Here is a 12,254-nt window from a genome sequence, read left to right on the forward strand (position 1 = left end):
CATTTGTTACTTACCTCCTGTAAGAACTTGTCTGCACAGAGATCAACTATCAGCACCTATGGGATAAAGGAGCTAGGTAAGTTAAACCAGAGACATTCACAGAGACATACATTAGGCACTGCTAGATCAGGAAGAGTGTTTGATTCTTTCAAGCAATGGAAATAGTTTTAAACAAAATTAAGTTCAAGTTGTAGCCCATTTAAATTTTTTTAATGTTTTATTTATTCTTGAGAGAGAGAGAGAGAGAGTCAGAGCATGAGCTAGGGAGGGGCAGAGAGAGAACGGGACACAGAATACGAAGCAGGCTCCAGGCTCTGAGCTGTCAGCACAGAGCCAGACGCAGGGCTCGAACCCACAAGTGGTGAGATCATGACCTGAACTGAAGTCAGATGCTCAATCGACTGAGCTACCCAGGCGCCCCAAGTTGTAGCCCATTTAAAAGTTAACTCATCTCAGGTGCCTAGATGGCTTAGACAGTTAAGCGTCTGACTCTTGACTTTGGCCTGGGTCATGATCTTGAAGTTCATGGGATTGAGCCCCGTGTAGGGCTCTGTGCTGACAATGCAGAATCTGCTTGGGATTCTCTCTCTCCCTCTTTCTCTGCCCCTTCTCTAGTCATGTATGTACGCATACCCTCTCTCAAAAATAAATAAACATTTAAAAAAGAATGATGGCAGGCACATCTATATGTTAAAGTGACAAACCATACTGAGCAAATACAAGAGTGGACTTTATTTGGGAGTGATGCAAACAAACTATTAAACATTTATGAAATGGAGAGATGAACACTGGATTGTATTAATATTAAAAGAATTGTTATTAAATATTTTAGGTGTGATAATGGTATTGTGATTATGTTTAAAATGTCCTTGTGTTATAGAGATTTATATTGTGATATTTAACAGCGAAATTATATCAGGATATGCTTCAAAAATTATGGTAGAGAGGAGTGGGTAAGGGTAAAGATGGCCCCATGAGTTGGTAAGTGCTGAAGTAGGGTAATTGGAGTTATTTTAACCTTTTGTTTACTTTTACTATGTTTGAAATTTTCCACAATTAAAAGTTAAAAAAAAAAAAGGTTAGTACAAAAATCAGCTGTGTCTCTATACACTAACAATGGACTATCTGAAAAAGAAATTAAGAACACCACCAATCCCATTTTCAACTGCATCAAAAAGAATAATTAGGAATAAATTTAGCCAAGGAAGTGAAAGATCTGTCCACTGAAAACGGTAAGAATTGATGAAAGAAACTGAAGAACACAAGTATGTGGAAAGATATTCTGTGCCCGTAGATGAGAAGAATAAATATTATTAAAATGTTCATACTACCCCAAGCAATGCACAGATTCAATGCAATCCCTGTCAAAATTCCAGTGGCATTCATCATAGAAATAGAACAAACAATCCTAAAGCTCCTATGGGACTCCAAGTTCCCTGAATAGCCAAAGCAATCTTGAGAAATAACAAATCTGGAGGCATCGCACGTCCTGATTTCAAACCAGGTCACAAAGTTACAGTAATCAAAACAGTATGGTACTGGCATAAAAACGCACATAGATCAATGGAACAGAACAGAGTCCAGAAATAAACTCATTCATAGTCAGTTTACAGTAAAAGGAAGCAAGAATATGCAATGGGGAAATGACAGTCTCTTCAATAAATGGTGTCGGGAAAAACAGCCACATGCAAAAAAGAGAAACTGGACTCTATCTTATATTATACATAAAAATCAACTCAAAATGCGGTGCCTGGGTGGCTCAGTGGTTAAGTGTCTGACTCTTGATTTTGACTCAGGTCATGCTCTCACAGTTTGTGAGTTCAAGCCCCATGCTGGGCTCTGCGATGACAGTACAGAGCCTGCTTGAGATTCTCTTTCCTTCTCTCTCTGCACCCCCTCCCCCAACCCAAAACAAATAAACTTAAAAAAATATCAACTCAAATTGGAGTAAAGACTTGAACGTTAAGACCTGAAACCATAAAGGGTAAGCATCTTGACACTTGTTTGGTCAATGAATTTTTTGGATTTGACACCAAAAGCAAAGGTAGCAAAAGTGAGAAATAAACGAGTAGAGGCATATTAAACTAAAAGCTGCACAGCAAAGGAAACCATCAATAAAATGAAAAGGAAACTTACGAAGTGGGAGAAAATATTTGCAAATTATATATCTGATAAAAGGTTAATATCCAAAATACATAAAGAATTCATACAACTCAATAGCAAAAAACAAAACAAAACAAAACCCAACAATGACCAAAAACTAAAACAAACACCAAATAATCCTATTAAAAATGAGCAGAAGAGGGTCATGTGGCCGGCTCAGATGGTACAGCATGTGACTCTTGATCCTGGGGTCGTGAGTTTGAGCCCCATGTTGGGTATAGACTTTACTTTAAAAAAAAAAAAATGAGCAGAGGAACTGAATAGACATTTTTCCCAAAGACATGCAAACTGGCCAAGAGGCCCATAAAAAGGTGCTCACCATCACTGATCATTAAGGAAATGCAACTCAAAACCACACTGAGACATCACCTCATCTCTGTTAGAAAGGCTATTATCAAAAAGACAAAAGATAACAAATGCTGGAGAAAAAGGAACCCTTATGTACTGTTGGTATGAATGCAAATTGGTGCAACCACTATGGAAAACAGTGGTTTTCCTCTTCAACATGAGGGTGCATGTATCGTTTCAAGAGAGTGATTTAATTTTTATTGGATATATGCCTGGAAGTGGGATTGTTGGATCACATGGTAGTTCTATTTTAAATTTTTTGAGGACTTCAATATACTTCCTAATATACTAGTACTAGTATAGTTCACTGTCCATATTAAAAAAAAAAAAGATCGGGGCGCCTGGGTGGCGCAGTCGGTTAAGCGTCCGACTTCAGCCAGGTCACGATCTCGCGGTCCGTGAGTTCGAGCCCCGCGTCGGGCTCTGGGCTGATGGCTCAGAGCCTGGAGCCTGTTTCCGATTCTGTGTCTCCCCCTCTCTCTGCCCCTCCCCTGTTCATGCTCTGTCTCTCTCTGTCCCCAAAATAAATAAAAAACGTTGAAAAAAAAAAATTTTAAAAAATAAAAAAAAAATAAAAATAAAAAAAAAAGATCCTTACCTCCTATCATATACAAAAAAAATTAAAAACTAAAGGCAAAGGGACACCTGGGTGGTTCAGTCAGTTAAGCCTCCGACTTTGGCTCAGGTCATGATCTCACAGCTCTTATGGGTTCCAGCCCCACGTCAGATGCTGTTGTCAGTGCAGATGAGATGAGGGGAGGGGAGGGGGGGAAGGGGAGAGGAGAAGAGAGGAGAGGAGAGGAGAGCAGAGGAGGGAAGGGAAGGGAAGGGAAGGGAAGGGAAGGGAAGGGAAGGGAAGGGAAGGGAAGGGAAGAGGAGATAGCACCGCACACTAACCATAAAAGGAAAAGACCAATAATTATGACTATATTAAAATTAATAACTTTTGTGCATTAAAAACATCATTTTAGAGAATAAAAAGGCATGCCACAAAGAGGCTGATACCCAGAATATAAAAATACCTCTTACAAATCAGTGAGGGTAAGCAATCCAGTAGAAAGATAGACAATGAATTTTATAATAGATGATATTCACATGGCCAATAAAGATGCACACCCCCAACAGTAATCAAGGAATGCAAATTAAACCTCAACGAGAATACCACTCCACATTCACCAGATAGGCTACATCATACAAACTGATGATAAGAAGTGTCAGGAGGATATGGAACAACAGGAACTCTCATACATTGGTGGAGGGGGTTTCACTTGGCACAGCTACTTTGGAAAACAGTTTGGTCTTATTTACTTAAGTTGAAGATATGCTTATCCATGACCCAGCAATTCCATTTCCAAGTATATACCCTAGAATTGCATGCACATATGGACCGAAGGTCATGCACATGAATATTTATAGCAGCATTATTTGTAGTAGCCCTAAACTGGAAACAACTCAAAAGTCCATCAACTGTAGGATGGGTATTCACACAATGGAATAACACGCACAATTAGAATGATGGAACAGCTGTTAAACTCATCCACAGGGATGAATCCTACAGACACAAGGTTAATCAAAAGAAGCCAGATAACAAGACATCCAGATGGCCAACCGACACATGAAAAAATGCTCAACATCACTCATCATCAGGGAAATACAAATCAAAACCACAATGAGATACCACCTCACACTTGTCAGAATGGCTAACATTAACAATTCAGGCAACAACAGATGTTGGTGATGTGGAGAAAGAGGATCTCTTTTGCATTGTTGGTGGAAATGCAAGCTGGTGAAGCCACTCTGGAAAACAGCACGGAGGTTCCTCAAAGAACTAAAAATAAAACTACCCTACGACTCAGCAATTGCACTACTAGGTATTTATCCAAGGGATACAGTTGTGCTGTTTTGAAGGGACACATGCACCCCCATGTTTATAGCAGCACGATCAACAATAGCCAAAGTATGGAAAGAGCCCAGATGTCCATCAATGGATGAATGGATAAAGAAGTATTACTTGGAGTATTACTTGGCAATCAAAAAGAATTAAATCTTGCCATTTGCAACTACGTGGATGGAACTGGAGAGTATTATGCTAAGTGATATTAGTCACTCAGAGAAAGACAAAAATCATATGACTTCACTCATATGAAGACTTTAAGAGACAAAACAGATGAACATAAGGGAAGGAAAAAAAAATAATATAAAAACAGGGAGGGGGACAAAACAGAAGAGACTCATAAATATGGAGAACAAACTGAGGGTTACTGGAGGGTTGTGGGAGGGGGAATGGGCTAAATGGGTAAGGGGCACTAAGGAATCTACTCCTGAAATCATTGCTTCACTATATGCTAATTTGGATGTAAATTTTAAAAAAATAAAAAATAAAGTTAAAAAAAGAAGTAATTATAATAAAAAGTAATATATTTGGCTACAAAAAAAAGAAGCCAGATAAGATATATGTCTACACACTGCACATGAGTCCATTTATAACAAGCTTAAAACCAGACAAAGCTGAACTATACTGTTTAGGAATAAATGGGTAGGATGTAAAACTATAAAGAAAAACAGGTAAATGAACACCATAATGGTCAAGACAGTGGTTACCTTTCATGGGGGTGGGAAGGGAACAGTGACAGAAGGTGGCCTGATGGAGACTTTTCAAGGTGTTGGTGGCATTGTCTCCACCGCTGTGATGTTTCCATTCCATTCCAATGTGGCTTACGTAAGCATTCACTTTGTGATAATTCATTTTGTTTTGACCACACTTCTCTATATGTGTGTTATATTTAAGACAATTTTTTTTTATTTTTTTTAAATGTTTCTTTACTTTCGAGAGATAGGGAAGAGCACGAGCAGGGGAGGGGCAGAGAGAGAGAGACACAGAATCCACAGCAGGCTCCAGGCTCTGAGCTGTCAGCACAGGGCCTGACGTGGGGCTCGAACTCACCAACCATGAGATCATGACCTGAGCCGAAGCTGGACGCTCAACCGACTGAACCACCCAGACGCCCCTTAAAACAACTTTTTAAGTTAACCCAGAGTAGCTCTTGTGTTTGACTTAAAACAAACAAAAAGACCTGCCCTTCGGAATAACACAAGAACGAGCCCATGGCACCACCACAACTTTGGATTCATGTGCACTATGGAATTTTTCTCACTTTAATAAAAAGATACAAAAATAGGATGGCATAGTATATGAATATTGTCTTTTAATACGAATGACGACTCCAACACTCTTAAAGGCAATCTGTTTTCATTTGTCAGTGCCCTGTCTTTTCCACAGGTACTATTTCTCCCATCTCACCTCTTCAATGGGGAGGTCCTGGAGCTGCGGTAAGGAGCAAGACAGGATTCCAATAAGGAACGGAGTGGGTGAGCACACGATGTCGATCATAGATGCTGGTAGGACTGGGATGTAGGTATGCTGCCAGGTGAATGGATACAGTGTGGCAACCACAGCATGGCCACATTTTGACAGGGTGCTGGCCAGAGAAGAAAGCAGAAACGGTGTGACGCACTCAACACGTGGAGAATGGTTCAGATAGGATGTTACAGAATTACCTGACACCGGTTAGTGATCACAGATGAGCGATTCTGTGAGGACTCATTAATTTTTGACATTTTGTTTACATTTTTAACTTAATTCACAGAAAAGTTTTAGTCTTAACCAGCTTTTCCCCACAATTTATATTGCTAAAAGTTAATGTGTACTTAGATAAAGGAATGCCAACTAATTTCTTGTTTGAGTATAGTTGACACGCTATACTGATGTTACCTTAGTTTCAGGTGTCACCAATGTGACACTGGTTTCAGGTGTAAACATAGTGACTCCAAGTCTCTCCACATTATACTATGCTCACAAGTGTTGCGACCACCTGTCACCTTAGCATTACAGTATCATGGACGATATTCTCCATGGTGTACCTTTTATCCCATGACTTATTCATTCCAGCAGTATGAACATTTAACAACGGTTTAAGTAAAACACATTTAGAAAGATAAATTCACTGCAATCCCAAAGTGACGGCTATAGCCTAATGCAAAATAGCTCTGGATTACTGACCATTTGGAATTATCCACGTCACTATGGCATTAGGTAACTGAGATCCTCCAGTTTTTGTAAATGCCCAAATTTTAAAATAGTGAAAACAAGTGAAATACCAGTAGGAAGTGACATATTTTACAAATTTCTCACCTTAGGCTGTTGGCAACAAAGATTACCCTCCGTTCCAAAAGGAGGGAGGCACAGACCCGGATGAGATTGCACACACTCAGGCACTTAAAGAGACATTCAAAGTCAACATGTTCTAGTCGGGAATCCAATGGTCGGCAGAGTTCAATAGACTGAAATGAAAGAATTCGAATCAGGGGAGTTCAGGTTGGAAAACAATCTATAATGACACCATTAATGGATCCTGTCATTCTTTTACAGGGGAAATTCAGGAAAAAGGTTTTGCTACAGAGTTTGTGAAGCTGTCTACAACTACTCCCAAGACCTAACACCTAATTATTTCTTTTAAGGATTTTATTTTTTTTTAAATAATCTCTATACCCAACACGGGGCTCAAAATCATAACCTTGAGTTCAAAAGTCACGTGCTCTATTGACTGGACCAGCCAGTGCCCCCTAATAACTTCTTTTCACGCTGTAAGTTTCTGGTAAAACCTTTTATTTTACCAGACAATAGCACGTATAATCATCATTTATCACACTGCTATTGTTACAAACAGGGCTCAGTCTACAGAAGGCAGAAAACCTCTAGCTCCTAGACGGCTCGACTATCTCACAACTGGACCAACTCACAATGTCTCACAACTGGCCATTTCACCAGTGATTTTTGGTACTAAAACACATTCTGCATGGTTTATGGAAAAGGGAAATCTATGCCCTGAGGCTTCTGGAAATTCTGCCTATTAGTGTAAGGCCTGCTTTTTGGTGGCTATCAAGCCTTTTCAACATGAGCTAACTTACCCCATCGCCAGCCCCAGGGAGGTAGCTCTTAACTGTGATGGTGCGTCCAGGAGCTGGGAAGGGAGCTTCCATGACACTTCGCATGAATGGGTAAACCAGGGCTGGAGACATTTCCCTTCTCTTCTCCACTTCATCCAGAATCTGCACGTGCAACATATGTTACTTTATTAGGGACTCAGTTCAAACACATAAGGAACTACCAAACTTGGTGCACAAACTTGAAAATTACACCAACAGATTTTAAGACAGATAAGCTTCCTCAATGAAAAAAAGTTCATTAAAGGCCTCGTATCTCTTGGGGGTATCTTTATATCTCCAAGAAAAGTTACTCAAATCAATCCACTCATTTTTAGAAGAGGAGCTCCTTTCCACCTCCCAACGGTAGGGGCAGAGAAGGGGACACCGACCATGATATCTTGCAGTTTGGGGTCTGGGAGAGACTCATGAGGCAAGGTAAGCTTCAGGCTACGTTCTCCTTGAAGCTGGGAGGTTTGGCAAGTCAAAATGAGATGACGCAACAACATAGTGACTCCGGTGAACTAGACAAATGTAAACATAGTCTAGTCTAGACGAATGTAAACCTTCAAACTTGTGGCTCTAATCTACTACTGAGAACGCTTCCTAAAGTAGTATGCTAGAGTCCGTGTCACAAGACGTAGCCCAGTGAAATCATCAGAAACAACACGTACTCGGAGCCCAGGAAGCACAGCACCTTTCCCAGGGCTCATTCTGCACTCACCTTGGAAAAAAGGTTGAAGCAGCCCAGGCGGCTAACCATGCAGTACACCTCAGGGAGTCGCTTCCCTTTGCCTTCTGGCTAAAACAAAACACATCAAAGCAAAAATGACGCGGCACAAGTCTTTGTTAATTTGAACTATGAATACTGTCCTAGTACTCTTTAGTACAGAGTAGGAACCAAGGCTAGATTGGAAAATGCTAAAAAAAATGATAGCATGATTTATTCCAGGTTTAGTGGCAGCATCTAAACAAGAAGCAAGTAACTCAGAGCTCCCGCGAATGGCTTAATTCACGCCATCCCTTGAATAGACCCAGGCTGATATTTAACCACTCTGTCATTGGTTTCTTCATCTATTACAAACACACAAGTAATAAAAGAAGTCCATACCCTTCTTATTCTGGGACACTCGTTGCTAACTCCAACCTCGCTCTTACTAGTTAAAGCTAATGCAGCTTCTTTAATCCATGGGTGATTATGCAGCCCTCAAACTCATCTAGAAAAATAGAGTTTCTGAAGTTCCTAGTCTGATTCTATTGTTTCTTTTTTTTTTTTAGTAATCTCTACACCCAGCATGGGGCTCGAATTCATGACTTCCAGATCGAGAGTTGCACACTCTTCCGACTGAGCCAGCCAGGTGTCCCTGGTCTCTACTGAGGACTCTATTGCCCAGCTCTGCCTGTAGAACAAGACTGGTACTTACCAAGAGCTTCTTACAATAACCAAACCAGCGGCTCCCATCTTCACCAGTTAAGACAAAGGAGAACGTTTCACTGAAAAAAAAATAGTCGATAGGTGAGATCTAAACAACTAATTATTACATTCTTCATGGAACAAACTATTTTTTTAAGTTTGTTTGTTTAGAGTAGGGGGGAGAGAGAGAATCCCAAGCCGGCTCCACACAGTGCAGAGCCTGACGTGGGGCTCGAACTCACAAACTGTGAGATCACGACCTGAGCTGAAGTCAGACACTTAACCAACTTAGCCACCCCGGCGCCCCAGAACAAACAATTTAAAATTAGTGTCCAACAGCAGTCATTTTGTGATGTAAGAGGAGGCATTAATACCACATTTATTGCAAGCCACCTTCCTCCTGAGGAAGAATGTCCAGGCCTGAGAATATCTTGCCTGACACTGTATGTGTGAGAGAGAAAGTACAGGATGACCTTCTGATGCCACTGCCTTTTACTTTCTTATTTACCCAGTCTAGCTATTAATAAAGCCTATTTTCCTTTTAGTGAATATCTGATAAAGTCTAACATTTAGGAAAGGTATTTTTCCCTTCCAAATTCTTCTATTTAGTTCCGAGAGGTCCTATGGAACAGTGATTGGCAAAGGGTTATATCCTTAACTATAAAAGTTGCTAGGAAAATTATCAGCTCCTCACCGGAAACATAAGCAAAAGATTTGCAGAGAGGGGCACCTGGGTGACTCAGTTAAGCCTCCGACCTCAGATCAGGTCATGATCTCACAGTTCGTGAGTTCGAGCCCCACATCGGGCTCTCTGCTGTCAGCATAGAGCCCACTTCAGATCCTCTTTCCCCCTCTTTCTCTACTCTCTCTCACTCTTGAGTGCTCTCTCTCTCTCTCTCAAAAAAACATTAAAAAAAAGATCTGCATAGTTTATAAAAAGAAGACCAAGAAAGAAATTCATCTGCATAGTTTATAAAAAGAAGACCAAGAAAGAAATTCATTAATAATCAAAGAAATCCAAATTTGAGCAGTGAATACATACATCTATATATGGCCAAAAACAAAGATTGAAAGGGAATATGCCAACATATTTAGTTATTATCTCTGAGTGCCAGAATGCCAGCAACTTATAACTTCCACTTTTTATTTATTCCTCTGTATTTCCCAAATGTTCCAGAAAAAAAAAAACCCATATAACTCATTGGGCAGAAAAGCCAGCTATGGAGCGGCCAGGCCATTATGAAAGAAGCTGCTTGTGCAGTTAGCAGTGCACCTGACAGCTTAAGACCATCAGGATTGATGGTTCAGAGAGGAGAGTGGCCATCAGGCCAAACTGGTTAGGCGAGACAGCAGCACAGACTGGAGACAAGGTGAGGCAGAAAGGCAGAGCAGCTACTTAGGCAACAGCCGAGGCTCTCCTCCAGCATGTTATCTGCATGTGACACGGTTCCAGAATCACGCGTTTCGGCCTAAATAGCACGGTCAATAATTACAGTTCTGAACGGAGCAGTTATCTACTTACAAGCAGGATTCAGGGAGGATAACTGTTTATTAATTGAACACAGTTCCCTCGAGATACCAGGAAGAAATTCCTTATCTTCCCTTCTCAATAATGCTCACACCTCCCAATCTGGATCCTCCCTTTGTACAAGTTTCGCAGGGGAACGTACACTCTGGGCTGTGACTTCCGTCAACTTGAAGGAGAAACAAGGTGCAGACACCACTGTTTTACCTCCTAAGTAGGGTCCCTAAGCCCAAGTCCTTTTTCCTTTTCTGTCCACTTGGTGGCATTTCTGATTGTATATAAAACGGAACTTTCCCCCCCCAAGAACTGGCCAACTGCAGAGCTTCTCAAACTCGTTTTCCCTTTGACACTGAAACTATTCCATGTTTTTCTTTTTTGAACTCACATAGGAAATGTTCTAATTCTGTTTCTTCCTTTCCTCCCACTGCATCCTTGACCTGCTACAGTGTCCACATAGCTTTAACTGCTGGCTCTACCCATTTCGCAAACATTCGGATTCTATTTTTGCAGTTCCAAAAATGAGAAATCAGATTAAGAAACCCATTTACCTCTTGAGTTCTGAGGTTGGCACCCAGTCTTTTGAGTCAGGAAAACAAAACTTGGGGATAACTTTGAGCCTCTCTTCGGTGTCTTTGGACTGCTTAAAGCCATGATCACCCTGAAAAACGGAACATTTATAGGTGACTAATATTCTACGTAAGCAGAGACTATATATACAAAACAGCCTAGTCATGGGAAAAGAGGTCTCTGATAAGCCTAAGTAGTCATCTCAGCACAGTGTTGTGTTGTTTCACATGACAGGAAGGCCAAGGCCAGTAATCACTGAAGATACACTGAGAACACGGTTACTAAGAATAAAGAATCCTATTTTGACATAGAAATGGTTACTTGTGGAGATCCTATAATCTGATGTAAGAGGAGTGACTGAAAATAGTTTCTAGTCTAGAGGTAGAATCGTAATTCAGGATTCATATACTAGTGGAAACCCAATATTTTAATAAATCATGGGACATAAAACAAAAACCTATTCTATAGCACACTGATAGCAAAAGCCCAGTTAGTGCCAGACACTCTCTGATCAATAGTCAAAGGTGTTTTGAATGTTATTTAGAAAAGATACTATTTTGGGGCGCCTGGGTGGCTCAGTCGGTTAAGCGTCCGACTTCGGCTCAGGTCATGATCTCACGGTTCGTGAGTTCGAGTCCCACTTCGGGCTCTGTGCTGACAGCTCAGAGCCTGGAGCCTGTTTCAGATTCTGTGTCTCCCTCTCTCTCTGACCCTCCCCCATTCATGCTCTGTCTCTCTCTGTCTCAAAAATAAATAAACGTTAAAAAATTTAGAAAAAAAAAGAAAAGATACTATTTTTAGAATCTATCCCATATATAATCATTTCCTTTAGCATATAATCTTTGCTAACTAATTACTAGTTTGCAACTTCCTGTGAAATTTTAGCGTGGAAGGCCTTTGTGTGCAAGTCTGGTATCATACTTAAAAGAACAATCTAAATTTAGTTAAACCAAAAGACATTTAAAAATTAGTATGGAAACAAGCAGAAAATAAGTCTATTATAGCCGTAGCACCCTCATGTAGCTAATACAAATTAATCCTTTAATTTAATTTCTGAAACAAAACATGCAGCCATTCTGAGTCACCTAGACGTTCATTTAGCTCTTCAGAAACGGAAAAGCATTCTAACAAAAGTTCAGTTGTCTCACCTTCTATTATTTTTACATTGTTAAATGACTCGGAATTGTCTTCATTTATGGTTTTCCACAACGCAATCAAGAGAGACTTGGTCAGCTCTCTCCCTCCTTAACTTAT

At 40.4% G+C, this 12,254-nt stretch overlaps 1 protein-coding gene across 2 annotated transcripts in view; it reads right to left on the bottom strand.

The window, feature by feature from the left end:
* Positions 1-12,254, bottom strand: part of DENND2C (DENN domain containing 2C) — a 90,548-nt gene that overhangs the window by 10,861 nt on the left and 67,433 nt on the right. For both annotated transcript variants that reach the window (XM_086717900.1, XM_086717899.1), the window contains exons 9-15: positions 10,982-11,091; positions 8,919-8,988; positions 8,219-8,296; positions 7,480-7,620; positions 6,704-6,852; positions 5,813-5,990; positions 15-56 (exon numbers count right to left, since the gene is read on the bottom strand). In XM_086717900.1, coding sequence (XP_086574026.1) covers positions 15-56; positions 5,813-5,990; positions 6,704-6,852; positions 7,480-7,620; positions 8,219-8,296; positions 8,919-8,988; positions 10,982-11,091 — 768 coding nt within the window. The remainder of the gene's footprint in view (positions 1-14; positions 57-5,812; positions 5,991-6,703; positions 6,853-7,479; positions 7,621-8,218; positions 8,297-8,918; positions 8,989-10,981; positions 11,092-12,254) is intronic.

This window comes from Puma concolor, chromosome C1, assembly GCF_028749965.1.
Source record: "Puma concolor isolate L17-30 chromosome C1, mPumCon1.1.hap2, whole genome shotgun sequence".
NCBI lineage: Eukaryota > Metazoa > Chordata > Mammalia > Carnivora > Felidae > Puma > Puma concolor.